The 22767-nt window shown below is 35.4% G+C and overlaps 1 protein-coding gene across 1 annotated transcript in view; it reads right to left on the bottom strand.

Annotated features, from left to right (window-relative positions):
- GNAT3 (G protein subunit alpha transducin 3) overlaps positions 1–22767 on the bottom strand; it is a 68858-nt gene that overhangs the window by 43806 nt on the left and 2285 nt on the right. The window contains 4 exon segments of the mRNA XM_060108838.1: positions 14074–14191; positions 14298–14363; positions 21865–21944; positions 22371–22472. Of these exon segments, the coding sequence (XP_059964821.1) occupies positions 14074–14191; positions 14298–14363; positions 21865–21944; positions 22371–22472 (366 nt within the window).

Here is a 22767-nt window from a genome sequence, read left to right as displayed (position 1 = left end):
TTCTTGAGATAACACCCTTCCCACCTCTGGCTCTTTTTTTTTTTTAGTACATTTTATACATTGTTGGAATCAGTTTGCTAATATTTTGGTTTGGTTTTTGGATCTCTGTTTGTCAAGGAGATTGGCCAAATTTTGTTGTCAAGCTTATCAAATAATGCATTGAGAAGAATTTCCTTAAAAAGTTTATGTGATTTTAAAGTGATATGCTCATGAGATATCATATAGAATTCATTTGTAAGGAAATGTACATGAATTTACATATACATTTGTATATATTCTTTTGCCAAAAAAATGCACTTATTTTTCCCAAATTTTAGTTTTAATAATCTTATAAACCTATGGAAATTTGAGAAAATAATACATTAGAAACCTATATTTTATACCTTTTATACCCTTCACCTTACCACTTTGTCATTTGTCTTGTTTCATATATATATATATAATATAAATTTATATATATATATAAATTTACACATGTGTGTGTATGTATATAGATATATATATACACATATTTATGCTTTGATTTGCTGAACCTCTTGAAAGCAATCAGACACTTCACCCATAATACTTCAGAATGCATCTCATAAGAATAGGCCATTTTCCCAGAAAATCAGAATACTATTTTCACGATTGAGATGTATAAATCCAAAATGTTATCTAATATATACTCCATATTCAAATTTATCTGATTGTTCCAACTTATGTTTTTCATGCATTTCATATGACTTGGCCCCAAGATCCAATCAACGCTTACACTTTTCCTTTGTATATTATGCTATAATATTTAAACTCTTAATTTAGAATATTTCCCTTGTTATATTGTTGTTGTTATTTTGTTTTCGTGACATTGGCATTTTTCTAAAGCCTAGGACAATTTATTATAAAATGTCCAATATTCTATATTTGATGGTTAGATCCAATGTAAATATTTTAGCATAAATATGATGTAAGTAATATTGTCTTTTTTTAATGAATCACATCAGTAGTCATATGGTGTCAGATATATTTCTATTACTATTAGTATGTCCAAGTACCTATTTCTGTAATACAGTAATGATAAGCATTATGAAACTATAAAATATGTCATCACCCAAACAAGCATATTCCATTTGTGAGAAAGAATGTTGTGGCTGTGTAATCTTTTCTTTCTAATGCAATTTTATTTAAATACTTTCAATTTTATAGTTGTTCTAAAAATATCTGATAATATTATATTTAAAACATTATTTACATAAGCCTTCTTAGATTTTGAAGTATTTTAACAGATATGTGATCTTTCGTATCTTTTTAATATACTTCTTAGGCTAAAAAAGGGGGAGAAAACCCTGAAATATAGAATTCTGTGATTTTTTTTCCCACACAGGCCTGCTTTAAATAGAAACATCGATGATAGATAGATAGAAACATGGATTGATAGAATTTATCTAAGTGTTCCTTAATTGTGGGAGCGTTTATGCACACACATTTTTATAAATTAATGCTTCAGAAAAAGGCCTTGGTTAATTATACAGTGTGTAAAGTTTGGCCTTTACACACTGTATATCTGGGAAAGGGAGAACAGAGGATTGAATATATCAAATTGACAGCTCTCACTTGAGTTTATCCCTCCTGCTTTCCAGACCCATATATTCATCTATTTAATAGATATCTCAACTTGATTGTTCTAGAAACATTACAAATTTGAATGTCTCAAATTATCACTCCTTTCATTTCTTCCCTAACCTAAACTTTGTCCTCTCTTTCACATACTGATGAATAAAATAATCACTATTCCCAATTCTGCTCTTAATCATTGCTCTTATTAAACAATCACAAGCAGTCAAGTCACTAAGTTCTATTGATTTTTGTCTCTTAATGTCCTTCAAATCTCACTTTCAAACTTATAATTTCTGCCTTAATTTACAACCTCATCAAGTGTTTGCAAGGAAGTGACAATTTCCTAAATGGCCTACCTACCTTAACCACCCTCATGAAATCTTTGTCTCATAATAGAGCCAAGATAGTCTTTGACAAAAAATCCAAGTATTATTATTCTCATTTACATTAATAAAACCTATCAAAATCTTCATTGACTTAAAAAACAAACTCCTGTCATCCACCAGAGGGCAGACAGCAAAAACAAGAAGAACTACAGTCCTGCAGCCTGTGGAACAAAAACCACATTAACAGAAAGATAGACATGAAAAGGCAGAGGGCAATATACCAGATGAAGGAACAAGATAAAACCCAAGAAAAACAACTAAATGAAGTGGAGATAGGCAACCTTCCAGAAAAAGAACTCAGAATAATGATAGTGAAGATGATCCAGGACCTTGGAAAAAGAATGGAGGCAAAGATAGAGAAGATGCAAGAAATGTTTAAGAAAGATCTAGAAGAATTAAAGAGCAAAAAGAGATGAACAATACAATAACTGAAATGAAAAATACACTAGAAGAAAAACTGAGGCAGAAGAACAGATAAGTGAACTGGAAGAAACAATGGTGGAATTCACTGCTGCAGAACAGAATAAAGAAAAAAGAATGAAAAGAAATGAAGACAGCCTAAGAGACTTCTGGGACAACATTAAATGCAATAACATTCGCATTACAGGGGTCCCAGAATGAGAAGAGAGAGAGAAAGGACCCGAGAAAATGTTTGAAGAGATTGTAGTCGAAAACTTCCCTAACATGGGAAAGGAAATAGCCACCCAAGTCAAAGAAACACAGCGAGTCCCATACAGGATAAACCCAAGGAGAAACATGCTGAGACACATAGTAATCAAATTGGCACAAATTAAAGACAAAGAAAAATTATTGAAAGCAGTAAGGGAAAAACGACAAATAACACACAAGGGAACTCCCATAAGGTTAACAGCAGATTTCTTAGCAGTAACTCTACAAACCAGGAGTGGCATGATATACTTAAAGTGATGAAAGGGAAGAACCTACAGCCAAGATTACTCTACTCATCAAGTATCTCATTCAGATTTGATGGAGAAATCAAAAGCTTTATAGACAAGCAAAAGCTAAGAGAATTCAGCACTACCACCAAACCAGCTCTACAACAAATACTAAAGGAACTTCTCTAAATGGGAAACACAAGAGAAGAAAAGAGCCTACAAAAACAAACCCAAAACAATTAAGAAAATGGTAATAGGAACATACATATCAATAATTACCTTAAACATGAATGGATTAAATGCTCCAACGAAAAGACAGAGGCTTGCTAAATTGATCCAAAAACAAGACCCATATATATGCTGTCGACAAGAGACCCACTTCAGACCTAGGGACACATACAGACTGAAAGTGAGGGGATGGAAAAATATATTCCATGCAAATGGAAATCAAAAGAAAGCTGGAGTAGCAATACTCATATCAGATAAAATAGACTTTAAAATAAAAAATGTTACAAGAGACAAGGAAGAAAACTACATAATGATCAAGGGATCAATCCAAAAAGTAGATACAATAATTATAGATATATATGCGCCCAACATAGGAGCACCTCAATATATAAGGCAACTGCTAACAGCTATAAAAGAGGAAATCAACAGTAACACAATAATAGTGGGAGAGTTTAACACCTCACTTACACCAATGGACAGATCATCCAAACAAGGAAAAACAAGCTTTAAAACGTACAGTAGACCAGATAGATTTAATTGATATTTATAGGACATTCCATCAAAAACAGCAGATTACACTTTCTTCTCCAGTGCACACAGAACATTCTCCAGGAAGGTCACATCTTGGGTCACAAGTCAAATCCCAGGACATTTAAGAAAATTGAAATCAGATCAAGCATCTTTTCTGACCACAACACTATGAGATTAGAAATGAATTACAGGGAAAAAAACATAAAAAACACAAACACATGGAGGCTAAACAATACATTACTAAATAACCAAGAGATCACTTAAGAAATCAAAGAGGAAATCAAAAAATACCTAGAGACAAATGACAATGAAAACACGATGATCCAAAACCTATGGGATGCAACAAAAGCGGTTCTAAGAGGGAAGATTATAGCTATACAAGCCTACCTCAGGAACAAGAAATATCTCAAACAATGTAACGTTACACATAAAGGAACTAGAGAAAGAAGAACAAACAAAACCCAAACTTAGCAGAAGGCAAGAAATCATAAAGATCAGAGCAGAAATAAATGAAATAGAAACAAAGAAAACAATAGCAAAGATCAATAAAGCTAAAAGCTAGTTCTTTGAGAAGATAAACAAAATTGATAAACCATTAGCCAGACTCATGAAGAAAAAGAAGAAGAGGACTCAAATCAATAAAATGAGAAATGAAAAGGAGATGTTACAACAGGCACCACAGAAATACAAAGTATTCTAAGAGACTACTACAAGCATATCTATGCCAATAAAATGGACAACCTGGAAGAAATGGACAAATTCTTAGAAAGGTATAACCTTCTAAGACTGAATTAGGAAGAAATAGAAAATATGAACAGACCAATCACAAATAATGAAATTGAAACTGTGATTAAAAATCTTCCAACAAACAAAAGTCCAGGTCCAGATGGCTTCAAAGGTGAATTCTATCAAACATTTAGAGAAGAGCTAACACCCAACCTTCTCAAACTCTTCCAGTAAATTGCACAGGAAGGAACACACCCAACCTCCTTCTATGAGGCCATCATCACCCTGATACGAAAATCAGACAAAGATACTCCAAAAAAAGAAAATAACAGACCAATATCACTGATGAATATAGATGCAAAAATCCTCAACAAAATACTAGCAAACAGAATGCAACAACACATTAAAATGATCATACACCATGATCAAGTGGGATTTATCCCAGGGATGCAAGGATTCTTCAGTATACTCAAATCAATCAATGTGATACACCATATTAACAAACTGAAGAATAAAAACCATGTGATCATCTCAATAGATGCAGAAAAAGCTTTTGACAAAATTCAACATCCATTTATGATAAAAACTCTCCAGAAAGTGGGCATAGAGGGAACCTACCTCAACATAATAAAGGCCATATATGAAACATCATTCTCAATGGTGAAAAACTGAAAGCATTTCCTCTAAGATAAGGAACAAGACAAGAATGGCAACTCTCACCACTATTATTCAACATAGTTTTTGAAGTCCTAGCCTTGGCAATCAGAGAAGAAAAAGAAATAAAAGGAATCCAAATTGGAAAAGAAGAAGTAAAACTGTCACTGTTTGCAGATGACATGATACTATACATAGAGAATCCTAAAGAGGTCACCAGAAAACTACTAGAGTTAATCAATGAATTTGGTAAAGTTGCAGGATACAAAATTAATGCACACAAATCTCTTGCATTCCTATACACTAATGATGAAAAATCTGAAAGAGAAATTAAGGAAACACTCCCATTTACCACTGCAACAAAAAGAATAAAATGCCTAGGAATAAACCTACCTAGGGAGACAGAAGGCCTGTATGCAGAAAACTATAAGATGCTGATGAAAGAAATCAAAGAAGATACCAGCAGATGCAGAGATATACCATGTTCTGGATTGGAAGAATCAATATTGTGAAAATGACTATACTACCCAAAGCAATCTACAGATTCAATGCAATCCCTTTCAAATTACCAATGCCATTTTTTACAGAACTAGCACAAAAAAATCTTAAAATTTGTATGGAGACACAAAAGACCCCGAATAGCAAAAGCAGTCTTGGAGGAAAAAAATGCAGCTGGAGGAATTAGACTCCCTGACTACAGACTATACTATAAAGCTACAGTAGTCAATACAATATGGTTCTGGAACAAAAACAGAAATATAGAGCAATGGAACAGGATAGAAATCCCAGAGATAAACCCATGCACCTATGGTCAACTAACCTATGACAAAGGAAGCAAGGCTATACAGTGGAGAAAAGACAGCCTCTTCAGTAAGTGTTGCTGAGATAACTGGACAGCTACATGTAAAAAAATTAAATTAGAGCACCCCCTAACACCATACACAAAAATAAACTCAAAGTGGATTAGAGACCTAAATGTAAGACCAGGAACTGTAAAACTCTTAGAGGAAAACATAGGAAGAACACTCTTTGACCACAAGGTATTTTTTGATCCAGCTCCTAGAGTAATGGAAATAAAAATAAAAATAAACAAATGGGACCTAATGAAACTTAAAACCTTTTGCACAGCAAAGAAAACCATAAACAAGATGAAAAGACAACCTTCAGAATGGGAGAAAGTATTTGCAAATGAATCATCAGACAAAGGATTAATCTCCAAAATATATAAACAGCTCATGCAGCTCAATATTAAAAAAACAAACAACCCAATCCAAAAATGGGCAGAGGACCTAAATAGATATTTCTCCAAAGAAGGCATACAAATGGCCAAGAAGCACATGAAAAGCTGCTCAACATCACTAATTATTAGAGAAATGCAAATCAAAACTACAAGGAAGTATTACCTCACACCAGTTAGAATGGGCTTCATCAGAAAATCTACAAACAACAAATGCTGGAGAGGGTGTGGAGAAAAGGGAACCCTCTTGCACTGTTGGTGGGAATGTAAATTGATGCAGCCACTATGGAGAACAGTATGGAGGTTCCTTAAAAAACTAAAAATGGGACTACCATATGACCCAGCAATCCCACTACTGGGCATATACCCTGAGAAAACCGTAATTCAAAAAGAGTCATGTCCCAAAATGTTCTTTGCAGCACTATTTACGATGACCAAGACATGGAAGCAACCTAAGTGTCCATCAACAGATTAATGGATAAAGAAGATGTGGCACATATATACAAAGGAATATTACTCAGCCATAAAAAGAAATGAAATTGAGTTATTTGCAGTGAGGTGAATGGACCTAGAGACTGTCATACAGAGTGAAGTAAGTCAGAAAGAGAAAAACAAATACCATATGCTAACACATGTATATGGAATCTAAAAAAAAAAAAAGTTCTTAAGAATCTAGGGGAAGGACAGGAATAAAGACACAGACGTAGAGAATGGACTTAAGGCCCCGGGAGGGGGATGGGTAAGCTGGGACGAAGTGAGAGAGGGACATGGACATATATACACTACCAAATGTAAACTAAATAGCTAATGGGAAGGAGCCGCATTGCATAGGGAGATCAGCTCAGTGCTTTGTGTCCATCTAGATGGGTGGGATAGGGAGGGTGGGAGGGAGACGCAAGAGGGAGGGGATATGGGGATATATGTATATGTATAGCTGATTCACTTTGTTATATAGCAGAAACTAACACACCATTGTAAAGCAATTATACTCCAATAAAGATGTTTATAGAAAGAAAAGGCTCTGTTCTCCTGTAAACTCATTTGTCATCCTAGAAATTGAATTACCTTAATAAGTTCTCATTTTCTTCTCTATATAATGAAAATACTTTTTCATAGGGGTTCCTCGTAGATTGAAAACAGTAACAGAAGTAGTGGAAAAAAGAGAAATGTGAGACCCATTCTATCAGAGAAGAGCTAAAACTAAACTTTGTAACAGGCTTTGGACAATGGATAGAGAATGATTACAAAGAAAGGAGCTAAAGAAGATTGAAATATCAAGTTGATCTAATGGGAAAGAATATAATGAGGGATCTCATTTAAAAAATAAAGTTTGAAGATGATTGGAAACAAGGTAAACTTGGAAAATAATTTTGACGTCTCCCAAAGTACAATCAGGTTATTGATAAATAACAGAAATTTGCAAATATGGATCAAGAAATTGGACAAATCATAGTCATTCTTCTAGAAGTGATATTTAAGTCCTGATATGAGGTCCCTGAGAGAGTACAGACTGAAAAACACAAAGGCCCAAGGACAAATTTTGGTGAGTGAAACCACTTACAAATGGAGAGAAAAGAAGCAAGCTTCAGTGAAGTGGGGAGTAAAGGGATATAAAAAATGAGAAGGTATTTCAGTGTTACAGGAGTTAAAAAAGAAGAGAGATTCAGTTATTGAGGTCTCAGTTTTGTGAATTTGCAGGTTATCAGGGATCTTGAGAGATCATTTTTTAGTAGAGAGAAGGATATACAAGTTATTTTGCAATTAACTGAAGAGAATGTAGAGGTTATAGAAATAGAAGCAGTGACCATAGACTATTTCTATAAGCATTTCAATATAATAACATTTTAAAAGATAACTCTGTAAGGTGAATTCAAAGGGAGTCAAAGAAAAGAGTAAAAGCTTTTTAGGCAAATGGAGAGAAATATTATATGCCAAGTGGAAGGAGCTAGCAGAGAAGAATTTTGAAAATGGCAAAGAGATAAAATAATTCATAAAGCAAAATTCTTAAGATACTGAAGGGGATGGAATCTGTAGCACAAAGGCTGAAGTTAGCCTTAAATGAAAATGGAATACCACCAATTCCTTAAAACTAGTTGAAGTAGAAGAGAATAAATGAAAGTTAATGAGTTTGGAGATGATGAGTGATGACTGTCTTACACAGGGGTGGTCATCTAGGGTGAGGTGGGAAGAGAGGAGGTTCTAGAAGAAAATGATGTTGGATATGTAGAAAGAGCTGCCTTTTGGAATATTTTAGTAGAAAAGTAGGAATAAGTAAAACAATTATTAGCCCAGCCAAAGTTAAAACCAGGAAGTTGTCAGCCAGGAAACTGACAATGATAAATCGTTTTATTCTAAAACATCTGGGAATGAAGGAAATTAGAAGTTTACATGGGGACCAGGATGAGCACTGAGGGCTGAAAAGATGTTAAATAACATCACTTTGGAGGAAATCGGTTGGGAACAGTGTATTAAAACAATAATAAATGGAGAACTTTGAGGAATTATCCAGGTTTGAGGTTGTGAATGCCAGTTAAGGTAGAAGATAAGGAGACAGAATATTTCAGAGTTTTAGGAGGAGCACAGGTATAATGGCTGACTTTGAAGGAAAATATATGAAATTAAAGGACATTCAGTAACTGTGAACAAGTATGAGATAGTAAAGAATCGCATGCTGGTCAGAGAGTGAAATTTCCAGATATCTTAAAAGAGGAACAATTCTAAATAGCAAATTTGTTCTATTTGAATATAAAATATTGAGGCAGGAATTAAACCCTCGAGTTCTACTTTATTAGCATCAGAATCTAGTAAACAGAATGGAGATTTTCATATCTTGATTAATTTCACCCTCAGTTTCTCCTTGAATTCTGCCTCCTTAGGTGCAAATTCTACATTGATGTATTTGGAGGAAACTTAAATAAGGAGATGGATTCTGAATTTGAATCTAAATCTTAACTGGAAGTATATTTTATTTTATGTAAAATATATCACGGAGCCTTTACACCATCAAATGTTTCACTACCCTCATTCCTTTCTAACACAGTGGAGGGGTAAACGATTTTTGTTAACTGCCCATGTTGCTTATATGAATGTTTTTAAAGGTACAGTATTGCTCTTGAGTCAATAATTCAGGTTTGAATAAAACAAATGAATATAAAAATGCTCTGTGATATAACTAGAGAGGTTCTGTTAAATTATAGTTAACGGGAGCTATTCTCAGCAAGACAGGATATTTAATCTCATTAACAAATACCATCATTTGGGTAAATATGGAATGCCTTAATGAATGGTTTGCATCTTTTATGTGAGAGACTTACGAGCCTATGGTTAATGTGTCCTGATTATTTGAGATAAATTAATCTAAAACAAACAACCAAATATATGCAAAACATTCATCTAAGTGCTTTTTTCCTATTAGAAAAAAGGGACATTGTACAAAGCTATTAGATGCTGCCAACTGCCATTCTTTATAAATGAATACAACTGCAAATATTTGGCTTTTCCTCTGGAACTTTCAAATTGTTATGGGGCAAATAGTTCATTGCTTTGAGACGATTTGAAATTCTCCAAGTAGACCTTTTCTGCCTGTTTTCTCTCCATTTACTGAAAAGCCATTTTAAACATTTGTATTAAAAATATTTGTGCACTCTCAAGATTGATATCTTTAGAAACAAAATAAAATATTGTAAAATATTTTGAAACAAAAATGTATTGATATTACAGAAAGGAAAGAATGACTTCAATTAAAAAAATGGAAACCTTATTCAGAAATAAGTTCTACATGTTGTTCACAAGATTCTTATCCCTAGTGATGAGAAAGAATTTTTTTTCTTTCTAATTCTGCTTTGCAAGTTTTAAGTGTAGCATAATTATTCCAGGGGATCTGTGTATGTGATCACATCCACAGACAGGCATTGACTCTGTTGGTGTAATAGAAATTCAAAACAGAACTTCTTACACTTGTTGAATTTATACTCTAGCCAGTGACTCAGGGACACCTCCAGTTTTCTGCATCCACTCCCATTCATATATAGAAATACTTTTTAAAAATAAAGACCTATTTAAACAAATACAATAAAATAACAACTTTGATATGAATCTTATGTCCTCTTTCCTTCTGATGTACATAAGAGGAAGAAAACCTGTATACATTTACTGACATTCAATTTATTTCAGATCTAGTAATCTGTTATACAGTAAGAGTAAACCACGTTTGTCTGGATTTTTACAATTCACCAAATGCTTTGATACCCATCATTTCTCTGAGGTTATGTGTCTAGCTGAGGTCATTCAGAGAAGTGAAAAAAGCATAACACTTGATGAAAATATTAACAAATCAGTTTTACCTCAAATGGCTTTAAAACGCATTCTCTTCTACCAGAATTGTAAATTGTATTCTCTCCACTCTCCCAGGTGGATAAACCTATTTAGCTAATTCTGCTTTGCAAGTTTTATTTTATCAATTAATTTCTAACAGGCTTTTACACGGTGTCAGAATTATTATAATTCTCCTACTGTCATACTAAAACAATGGAACATCTTCTAAAACATCCACTTGTTGAATAAGTGGACCAATTTGGAAAATTTGATGTTGATTAGTAAGTAAATATAAACATAGTTAAAGTAGATTAAGAAATTTTAGACTCCATCCAGGTTCATGTTTCTAAGAGCCAGGTGACTAGAATAATATTTTAAAATGATAAAACTCAGATGGCACCATTAAAAAAATGATAGTGTGATGCTTACAAGATAGCATATAAAAAAATAAAAAATAAATGGTTTTAGAACTAAAGGAATAGAACACCAGTGATGAACAGTCCATGACAATGTTGGGAATCACTGGCTAAAAGCTCATTACAATATCATAACTAAAAATTGTAGAGTGAATGAGGCAAGGTTTCAGATATGAAGAAAGAACGAAACTAATTTTTTCCCTGTACTTCGCAGCTTTGAATCTAACTAGCTCTGTGATAGAAATTTGTAAAAGTAAAAAAAAAAAAAAAAAAAGTAATGTGGTAAATAAATAAATTTGAACTGAAATTTGAAATAATAAATATAAAGAAAGGGGACAGGATAAACAGAAACATGATCCACATTGATTTCACAATCAAATGACATGTATTTCTTTTGAATAGAATACAAGTTTAATCAAACATTTGTAAATTAAGATTTAAAAAAAAGTAACAGGAAGTTTACAAAAGAGAACAGCTTATTCATTAACATTTGTTTTTCTTATTAAAATGCACTCTTCCTGGGGCACCTTTACAGGCTAATTTTTTTTTTAAAGTATGTGACATTATTGTCTTGATAGCAGTCATCAAATGAGCCAGGAATGTATGTCATCTCCAGTGTTTCCTAGAAGCCTGCTTCTAGGAACAGATTTTGCATCTCTTCTATAATTTTACTGAATGTCTGAAAGGTACAATAAAAGGGAATCTGTCTGCAAGGCGATCCTTTAGTTGTAAAGTGCACTTTGATATAGATAGGTCTTCAGATTAAGTGAAACCTTGTATTCAGTAATACCAAATGGTACATCTACTTTACAGCACCTGTTAAATCTGGAAAGTTGTGTTAAAGCACCTAGAAATTCATTGGATAACAAGAGGATCAACATAAAGAATGAATTCTGTTGAAAATGTTTTTCAGATTTTTAATTTTTATAAAAATAGAGCTAGACTCAGGGACTGATTACTCCCAACGCTTACCTGGTTAGTCCCACATGATGTCTGCTCACTGATAAACTTAAAAACAGTTGTTCAGACCAGACTGATGAGTGAGAAACATTGTCTCAATGATGGGAGAAATTAGATAGATTTCATTAGTTAGGGGATTTGAGGGTGGGAAGGTTTTGTTTAGTTCCACTGAATGCTTTTATGATATTTGAATGACGCCAAATTGAATATAAAGATTGTAGGTTAGAGAATTTGCTTTCAATTCAAAACATGAGAATTGAAGCAGAGTTGTTACAAAACTTTATTGTTTTGAACTTTGACAACTTAATCATTAGATATAGAACTCATATAGAGTCCAGAAGGGAAAATTTAGTCAAGTGTTTGGACATTGAAATGTGAAAAGCTAAAGAGAATTTGATTCATTTTGTGTAAATAAGATGTGACAGAAAAATTTGGTGACATATTGTTGGAACCAGATGAATCCAAGCTTATTGTATGGTAACATTGGAAATGAATTTGTGCAATTGTGATTGTTTTAGGAAAGTGAAAGATGTAATAATACCACTAAGATTCTTCGATATCTCTTTTTTTAAATGTATTTCTTTATTTAATTTATTTTTGGCTGTGTTGGGTCTTCATTGCTGCACGTGGGCTCTCTCTAGTTGTGGCGAGCGGGGGCTACTCTTATATTTCTTTTAAAATGTTACCCTTTCCTCTTTATCTAGCCCACCACTTTAATCTAAAAATAATTGGTATATTGAAAATGTCTATTCTTTTGAAATTTTCTTCAAACATAGGGATTTTTAATGTTCTGTATCCCTATTCCTATGCCACTGTTCTTAGTATAAGAAGGACACAGGATGCATTTGCAGGAATGCTTGGTTTTCCCTCTCATCTTTTGTTTTCTCTATGTCCACTTATTACTTTGACTCTTGATCAAAGCCTCGGAGAATACTCTGGAGTGTTAGGGAAGGTCTCTTTTCTGGTTTCATAAGAGCTGACCCCTACATCTTTCCAACTTATCAGCCTACCTTGGTGGTTACTTGCAAGTGCTGTGGGCAAGTGTGAGGCCTCAGGACTTGGGCATAAAGGGAGAAAACGTTTCCTTTCCTTGGAGGAGCAAGTGCTGGGAATGCTGTAGTTCGTTTCTGAGATACTCTTGCTACTAGGAGCAAATTAGACACAGTAAAGGGACATGCAGACACACACACATACACACAAATGATAGCATTTTGTTGTGTGAAAGATTCACAATTCTGAAATAAAATGAAGTCCTTTTGTGTATAACTAGGAGTAGGAGAAACATACAGCTATGATTAAATTAAAGCTGTTTTGTATTCTTTTCATAGGTCTTTATTTTATTTCAAAAATATATTTATCTTCTAGTGACATGTTAAAAATTTTTAGAAAAATGTGTGACATCTAGATTATTTTCATTCTTTCAATTCATTAAACATTTATGAAGTTTATAGTTGTGGTAAAATATTGTGCTGAATTTTGAGGGAATAAAAGATAGAAGAGATGTAACTCCTGACCTGAATGAATATTTAAATATCCTAAAAGGATTTAAATGGAGTATTTTTCAACCATACAGACAATATTACAGGCAGTATTCAGAAGCCTAAATATTATTAGTATAATTTAAAGTACTTTATCATTACTCTCCAAATAACTTGAGACTAATTGGTTTTAACAGTACAAGTAATTAAATAACATATTAGTGTTGATATCAAACAACTCAACATATTTTCAAACAAAATGACATAAATCTTTATAACTTGTAATTAAAGGGTTGTTTTCCATATAAGAAGTTGGTATTCAAGAAATGACTAGGCTACAATAACATAATAAATGTCCATTTTTTAAAAAATATAAAGTTTTTTAAAAAATAATAAAAGATTATTGACGTAGAGAAATTGAACCATCTAGTAAATATTTGTCTCTGTGCTTAACAAAAGACATGTAATAAAATGCTAAACAAATAAGTAAATATTTATAGAGCACACAAAGTCAAGTTCCAAACACATTTTGAAAATAAATCTCCCATATGGTAATACCCTTGAAATTAAAGTTTGAGAAAAATAAATAAATCACAATTGAAAAAAAATCAGGGTTTTAAAAGCAAAAGCAAAAAAAAAAAAAGGTATTACCTAATAACAGCAACTTTACAGTTCTTGCATCTCGCTCAGCATCTTCCTGAAGCTTTTTCTCCAGTTCTTTTGATCTTTTGGCTGACTCCTTGCTCTCTGAACTAATTCCACTTCCTATCTTGTAGTGTTTGATACTTGTCAGTTTATTTGCTCAAACTTTTTGAAATGTAGAGCACAGCTCTGGTTTGGACATAGGATGTAAAAGCAATGCTCTGCTGAAATACCCAATTGCCCATTCCCTCATTTTCTAAGACTCTGTTTTGACTAAGGAGATGCTTTCGAGCTGTCACCTGATCAAAGGGTAAAAACCATACAACCCTATGGAAGCTAAAGAGAAAATTCTTTATGCTTTCAGATTAAATGGTTACTTCTGACACATCTTCAAACCTGCTCTTCTTCCTTAAAGAATAGCATACAATAATGTAGAAAGTTGTCAAAATCTGTACACTAAAGATAACCTGAAATGAACAGTTCAAATAGAATGTTTCTCACTAATAAGCAATCTTTATTACATGATTTAAAATTATAATTACTAATGAACAAGCTTGTGTCTTGTCTTTAGATATACGTCTTGAAATTCTTCATAATCACTCTAATACCACTATCAGAATATTTATATTGAATCACCCAAATTTATAGCCTTGCTATGCTTAGATTATGACTCAAAATAACCGAGACTTAGTATCTGTCAGCCAACTAGAAAACAGCTTTTTATTTAAAAAAATGGAAATAAATACATGTAATTCTTACATCTATACACATCACTGTGTTGCCAAACATAGAATTCAACACACAGTGCTCTTAAATTATTTATTTTCATCTCTTAGGATCGATTTCTATAAATTGAGCTTTTACTGCTTGTGAGAAAGTCAACCCATCAACATTAATTGAGGATCCGCTTGGTGGAGACACTGAAATGTGTTTGATTCAAGCAATACATTAACTCTTTGGGGCCATTAAGCAACAGCTGCTGTGCTGGAAGGACTTTGATTGATTTGGTACTGAGGGAATAAAAAGCAGTATTCTTTGTAACAGTAGGTCATTTGGTTTCTCCTGAAAAGTAAGAAGAGTAAATACACCTAAATATGTTCCATGCCTTTTGACTACCCCAATAGATGCCATGTCCTTCTTGACGAGCTGCAAGCTTGGGGACAGAAATTCTGTTGTATAATTTTTTGGTCATATGAAGCATAAAGTGCTTAGGTAGTCAAGTGATGCTTTCCTTATAAACAGAGTTGGCTACCTTTGGCAGCAGGTAAATCTCTCAGTGCACATTTTGAGACTTGTGAACAGCCTAACTGGGAAACGTTAGAATATAGTCAGTCCATCAGCATGTTGGTGCTGTTCTTGTGGGACCATGGGCAAAGTCTGAACAGGTGGAGTTTTGCATATTCATAGAACAAGAAAATAGGCTGTCAAATTCAATACATAGTCCTGCTTTGTTTACTTTGTCACATAAAATATTAGGCTGTCAATACATAAGTGTAGTCAAAACTTTCTGGATTTCATCCATCCAAAGCCATTGTATGATAGTGTAAGGATGTGGAAAGGTAGGTATGTGAGGGTCCATGCAAATCATGTGGTGTTGCTTCTGCAATGCAAAGGGCCTGCCCCAAGGGAACAAGATTTACAATGACTGCTTTATTTATACTCACCCACGAACACAGAGTCGATGCTAACCGCAACACAAGATCACAAACGTTAAGATCTTTTATTTATTTTTCTTATAAATTTATTTTATTTATTTATTTTTGGCTGCATTGGGTCTTCCTTGCTGCGTGCAGGTTTTCTCTAGTTGCGGTGGGTGGGGGCTACTCCTAGTTGCAGTGTGCGGGCTTCTCACTGTGGTGGCTTCTCTTGTTGCGGAGCATGGGTTCTAGGTGCATGGGCTTCAGTAGTTGGAGCACGTGGGCTCAGTAGTTGTGACTCGCGGGCTCTAGAGCACAGGCTCAGTAGTTGTGGTGCACGGGCTTAGTTGCTCTGCGGCATGTGGGGTCTTCTCGGACCAGGGCTCGAACCCATGTCCCTTGCACTGGCAGGCGGATTCTCAACCACTGTGCCACCAGGGAAGCCCCAGTTAAAATCTTTTTGCCTTTTGTTTTTACATAAAAATTGAATGTAAAGGACCTTGAATATAAAAGACTCTTGTATGTTCCATAGCAATTATGAACGGATAAGGTACTTTGTATAATTGCATTCAGGTAAATATACCTCATAGCTTTTTGGTGGGGACATACCCTGGCTTTGAAAGGGTATGCATTTTAGTAGGACTTCCTAAGTGGGTTACTGACAAAAACGGACCAGCTCTTTCAGGAATAGAGTTGTGCATTTTCTGCACTGTATAAAATTATGAATTTCCACTTTTCTGTGTAACCCAGAATGTTTGGTCATCAACTTTATGAGATTATTATGTGATTTTTTTCATCAGTGACTAAAATAATCTCGACATAAAATTCAGGATGTGTCTATATTTAAGGGAGGGAGGCTGGAGAAAGCCAGAGAAAAGAGAAAGACTTCTTTCCCATCCCTCTCCCCTGGGTGCCTGGGACACAACTTCAAAAATGAGCTGAGGTTAATACAGCTATTAATCCATGTTGCTTCACTTGGGATTATGGCTTTCTGGACCCAAGAAAATGACGACAATAAAACAGTAAATTCTGCTAGAGTGAGCACAGCATATTATTAGCTTGGATGTCCTCCACAGTATTTGGCACAGTGCTAACCAGAGGAAATGTTCAAAAATTATTTCTTTTTAAAAAATTGATAGAGACCCGGGGCCTTTTTTTGTGTGTGCTCTGCTGAGGTGACAGTATGTTTAGCATTTCTTTCCAAGGTTCAACATCATAGTGGGTCTATCTCAACACCCTAGAAATTTTAGAGTGACTCAAAAAATCAACATAAAAGCCCAATTTTAGTCACAAATTATGTCAGTATCTATTGATACAATGACAACTGTTAACTCAATATTTACCCCCCCTTTTTTTTTTCTCAGCCTTAAAAATAACACCAGCACACTTCCTTTCTATTGTTAAACCCTGCTCCATAGTGAGGGAAAATTGATAGACAATGACAATAGGAAAAGGTAACTAAATTTGATGTTTTTGTTCAAGGAAAAATGTGGCCATAAATTTTGTTCTTTAAAACAGAAACATAAAGCTATTCAAGACCATATCATGTTAGAGTTTTATGTATTGACCAGCTAAAAAAGGCAGATTACTTTGTGTACACACATAGATACACACCTATGTGCATGCACAACCCAAACACACACACAAAGCAAAACACACTGTTGGAGCCTCATGGTCTTTTAAAATAGTCATTCAAAAATGACTTCTAAGAACATTGTTGCCTTTATAAAAAAAAAATCACAAACCTGATTGGCAACATCTTCTTTGGGCAACAGGCTGTGCAAGAAAGAAAATTGAGGAGGTAAAATACAGAGAGTGAGTCCTCAGCGCTAAAGGTCACTGAAATACTGCAAGCTTATATGGTGTCATAATTTTTCCTCTGTCTGTTTTTGGTCAGGTTCTCTGAATCTTCAGACTGGGACATTAGCCTTTAAACAGTTTGAATAATCACCATTTTACATTTATATTTCAACATCTAGCTTGAGATAATGTGCGATTATTTACCATTTGCTTTTAGTATTGAGATGTCAACCTACGTTTTTAGAGATGTCTCTTTTGCCGGTATTGCCGGATCTAAAATAGTCATCAAGATGGATTTCCCCTGAGATTGTGACATGTGGCTGACTTCAATAAGTGGCTTCAGTGGCTCAGCTCCTTCTGAAAATTGTCAAACCAGGTTGCCATCTGTATTATTTATTTTGTTTCCATATCTAATAGGAGGTGTTGACTTCAGGCATTGGGTCCCTGGGTGGTTTGAGTCCTGGCTCCCTTAGCAATGACCTCTATCCTTGTGTATTCCCATGATATTTGAGGCAAACTATCTCTTCTTTGCTAATTGTACTCAGATGTGCACTTCTGGGAGCTCTGTGCATGGTATTTCCTCCAGATATCTCATGTCTTTGGGGACTTCCTGAGAGCAGTCTTTCCATCTTGAGAGAATAGGGCAAAACTTGGTGTTTCAAGTTAGCACATTCAGATGGTGCAATAAGTTTACAGTGCCAGCCTTAAGCAGCTCTTATATCTTAAGAGGTAGTGCAAATACATATTTTTATTCATTGCAGTTGATTTCTACCTTTATTTTTCTACATACTCCTCTTTATGGATTAGGTTGTAATTATATACAATGATTATTGGAAATAAAAAATGTTACAAGCCTAACTGACAAAGTAGATAATTATTTCCTGTGGGAGCTCTTCCTGTCCCAAATTCTGTCTCTTAAAAAAAAAAACTTTTATACTTCTTTAATGCAACATTTCCACTACATACTCGCTTAATCTTACTCCTCAGTAACTTCAGTCCTGATGATTTGCAACCACCTCTTATTTAGCTTTCCTGATTCTAGTCTCTACCCTATCCCAGTCTAACCTGTCTGCTTGTGCCATGTTAAATGACCTCAAATTCAAGTTGCATCATACTACTTTCCGTGTTGGAAAAGAACTTCTTATTTATCACTGTCTCCTATATGAATCCTACCACCATGCACTCAGTGATAGAGTCAGCACCACCCAACTCTCCAAATGTACTTCCCATGACTTCTCATAACACATTCTCTATTAGATCTGGGCTTTTACCTCCTTCCTAATAAGGTGTCCCAACTTAGCTTTCACTCATGCTTTTTTTCTCACTAAGAATATCTTGATCTTCCATGGCTGACTTTTTCTCATATAATCATCCTTTAAGAGAGAACCTAATCTGTATATTCTCCAATATGCTTCACATCTACTATCCCCCATGAGGTGATTCTTTACTTTTCAAATCCCTAAGAGGAATCTGTTGCCGATCAGTTTGTCCATCCTCATTAACTAGGCAGAGTATTTTGCAGTGACCATGCCCTCTTGTACCTCTCTTCTGTTTGTAAGCTCCAAACTGAGAGTACATAGAAGTAAATCTTGTTTATTGAACTAATCAGTCAATAGTGAGTGATCAGTAGATATATGCTATTTGACAGCTCTTTGCTCCATCTTGGAAATGTACAATTCTCCTTCCCAAATGATTGCAAATGTGAAATATTACCTCTAGAATGGCAGGGATCCATTTATTCAACAATTGATATATTTAACCATTGTTACGTACCAGGCATAGGGAGATTCAGCAGTAAACAAATCAGATGCCTCCTCTCACAGAGCTCAAATTCTAGTGTGTGAGTGCATAGGGGTGTTCACACAGACAATAAACACACTAAATATTTCAAGGATATAGAATTATAGATGGTGACAACTGTTTAAAAAAGAAAACAGAGAATGGACATAAGGAGTATGGGGGTAGTGGTAAGGATGAGCGATTTGAATTTTATGTAATACATCCAAGAAAGACCAACCTGAAAAGGTAATTGTTTTAGGTCAAGTTCCATAAAAACTGCCTTTTATATGAAAAAGGCATGCAGAAAGTTTACTGGAAAGTGTTCTTTGGAATACTCCACGTAAGTGAGTGAGGGAAGCAATATTGGCAAAGGGAGAAATTGGAGTGCAGTGGAGTTGCAACAGGGAACTTAGCCAGCCCTCTGGGGAGCTTCAAAGCTGAGATGGTCCTTCAGATTTTTACTCAAGTGGAGCACAAAGACTGGTGCACTCCACTCCATTTAAGGACCATGACAGCTGGGGACTGGGTGGGGCAGTAACAGAGGCTCCCATCTGATGCTCCTCACTATGCTAACTCTTACTGTACAAGCCAGAAAAAGCAAAATGGGGAGTCTGCCATGTATATTCATTCCAACTGCGATATATACTCATTCCAATTATACATTCAGGGAATTGAGGAATAACTACTGGCTAGGTCTGTGAATCCACTGGGCCCACTGTGACATTGATGTGGTCCAGGATACACTTATTACCTGGTTCCCATATGTCTCTCTAACATGAGGGTCACAATGCTACTGCTGGTCCCCACGTATCAAAGTCCAATCAGACCTCCTAGGATATGTTTAGTGAATCTTCATTCTATACATTTGTCATGGTGTTGAAGATTTCTCCTTCATGAGGATCTTTCAGTATCTGGGATCTGGCTCTGAGAAATAGCTCAGTTCTGGAAACAGGATAAGGGATCAAGACATTTTTTGACATTATTCCTCTAATAATTATCCTTGACTCGGGGTTGTTTAAATTCAGCAGTACTCATATGGCCTGTTCACTTATTTTGGTCTTAAGAACACTCTGTTCTATTAACTATTTCCATAGGTCTCTGCATATCAGGCTCTGCTGGCTGTCACTCTGAACTTTACTCTCTTTATAATATTACACCTGCTTTGGTGCTCATAATTAAATGCTGGTACCTGGTTTCTATTATTTTGGGGTCTTATAATTCCCATTGCTTTGAGGAAACCGAGGTCTGTAATTGCATTTTCTGTCATCAACCCCTGCCTATAGAGAACCATCTCAATAATGCTGAAATTCCTCCCCACACCAGTGCATTCCTTACTATTTTAATACATGGAAATCTGTTTGATCATTTCCTAAAGTCTGATTATCTTTCCAGTCTAGGAAGCCAACTTCTCTGAGCCTTTTGTTACCTTCCTCTACCATTTGCCCTGGGACAACACTTTATCTAGGCTTCTAAGAGCCATCCTAGAAAATATGTTGGTACTGTTTCCTAGGGGGTTGGCATCATATATCATAGGAAAGGGCCTTTATCCAACTTGATGTTCCACCTTCCTTTGATCTAGTACCTTTAAAATCCAAATATATATAGGTATGTATATAAATATACATATACACTCATCTAGCTCCTGCAAGTACATGTTGGTTAGTTTCTGGAGCTCTTTTGGTTTGTGGGCTCTCTCTTCTGGTAGCAGGTCCAGAACTTCCCTGGTCAGGTTATGTCATAAGTAGATTATAGTTATTAACCTGGTCTCCTGAAGCAGTGGATATAGATCCTCATTAGATTGAATATTACCTTATAAGACAAAGGACTCTGCATTGTCTTCATGCAAGAGGGGGTGTTATCTTTAAAAGGGAATTGTGTAACACTTTTGCCAGCTCAGAAGGTCCAAGTAGAATCTAAGGATTCAAGATTTTTTGATGCATCAACTCAGGCGTCCCTATTCTAATTATCTAGGTCCCATTCCTTTCCATGAAGACCTTGACTTTGATGTTACAGTCTTGCCAAGGTTGAAAATTCAATCTTCTGTTGGACTCTCCTATCTTTATAATTAAGTCCTATGCCTGATCATTACTTTTCCCACCTTCATCTCTACAGGAGATCCTCTGACTTTTGGACTTTGCATTAAGTTTCTGATTAATCACCCTTGGCCTTCCATTGTCATTTTTCAGTGAATTAATAGCTCCCAGCAACAGCCATGATGCTACTGTCCTTATAATTTCTACTTGCCCTAACTCTTTCAAACACTGAGATTTTTCTTACTTATATATCGTCTCTCACTGATCTCCAATCTCAGATTACTACCAGTGAAATTAAAAAAAAACTTAACTGCTATTGCAAGCCGGGGGCTATCAGTCATAAACCTACCACCAGTAATGGGGCCCTAATTGCCCTGCTGGCTGAAGGTTGAGAGTGGGCGGTGGGTAATCTAGTTCCAATATCCCATTTACAGTCTGCTTCTAAGGGACCACTCCTGGTACCAACTCTCTCAGATTAAGTTTCCTGGAAACAGACTCTGAGGCAGATTTGCATGAAGAAGAGAGGTGGAGAACACCTTTGGCAGATATACCTGTATGGACGGAGGGAGACAGAACTCGGCAGTAGGAAAGGGTGAACTATATGCAGTTGTAACAGCGGCTTCAACTGATCCTTTGGGGAGTCGGTAACTGGAATGATTCTTCAAACTTGTACTTGAGAAGGGAGATCATCCAATCCTTTTTCTTTTAGGAGTTGTCCTTGAGTTCTTTGCAAATCTGGAGATTACTAACCACTCATTCCTCTGAAGCCTCTCTCACTAGGGCTTTCATGCTAGGGCTATTCTCCTTTTCTGCCTTCACACCTTGTCTTCACTAAATTCTTTCTCTCTTACTCATTTCTAAAGCCAGGTTTTTTCATGTTTCTGTCTTTTAAATCCCCTGTTCCTTCTCCAGGCAACCTCGTTTCCTCTTTAGGGTTCCACCATCACGAGATGAAGTTGTTTACCCCAAATGTTTACCTCCACATAGACCACCCCCATTTCAGTTTGTGGCTAGTCCTACAGCACTTCAGAGTGAAAGTGTTTGAAAGTGAACTCACCGTAGTTCCTGATGAACCCTCCCCCATTCCCTTGAGCAGCAGCATCATTCTCTTCATCCCTCACACTTGAAATCTGAGCCATTTCTGATTCTTCCTTTCTTCCTATGTTTAATGTAGTGCGATAGCACTCAAAAGCGCTTTCAAATCCTTTTCTCCCTTTCCACTTCCTTTGCCAACTCCCTTATCCAGACACATAGTTCCCTCTCTCTCCCTGATTATTGGAGCAGTCCCTTAAAGAATCTTACTTCCTCTTTTCTTTTAATGACACACTTATTCAATCTGGCATCATGGGGCTGGAAGATTTATATTCCCAAGCAGCAAATGTCTCTTATGACACATCCATTGTTTAAATTTAAGACAAACTTTTAAGCCTACACTAGTTGATCTCAATCCACTT

The sequence above is a fragment of the Mesoplodon densirostris genome, chromosome 9, assembly GCF_025265405.1.
Source record: "Mesoplodon densirostris isolate mMesDen1 chromosome 9, mMesDen1 primary haplotype, whole genome shotgun sequence".
NCBI classification, from domain to species: domain Eukaryota; kingdom Metazoa; phylum Chordata; class Mammalia; order Artiodactyla; family Ziphiidae; genus Mesoplodon; species Mesoplodon densirostris.
The sequence above is the reverse complement of the archived record's forward strand: the minus strand, read 5'-3'. Positions and strand labels throughout refer to the sequence as shown.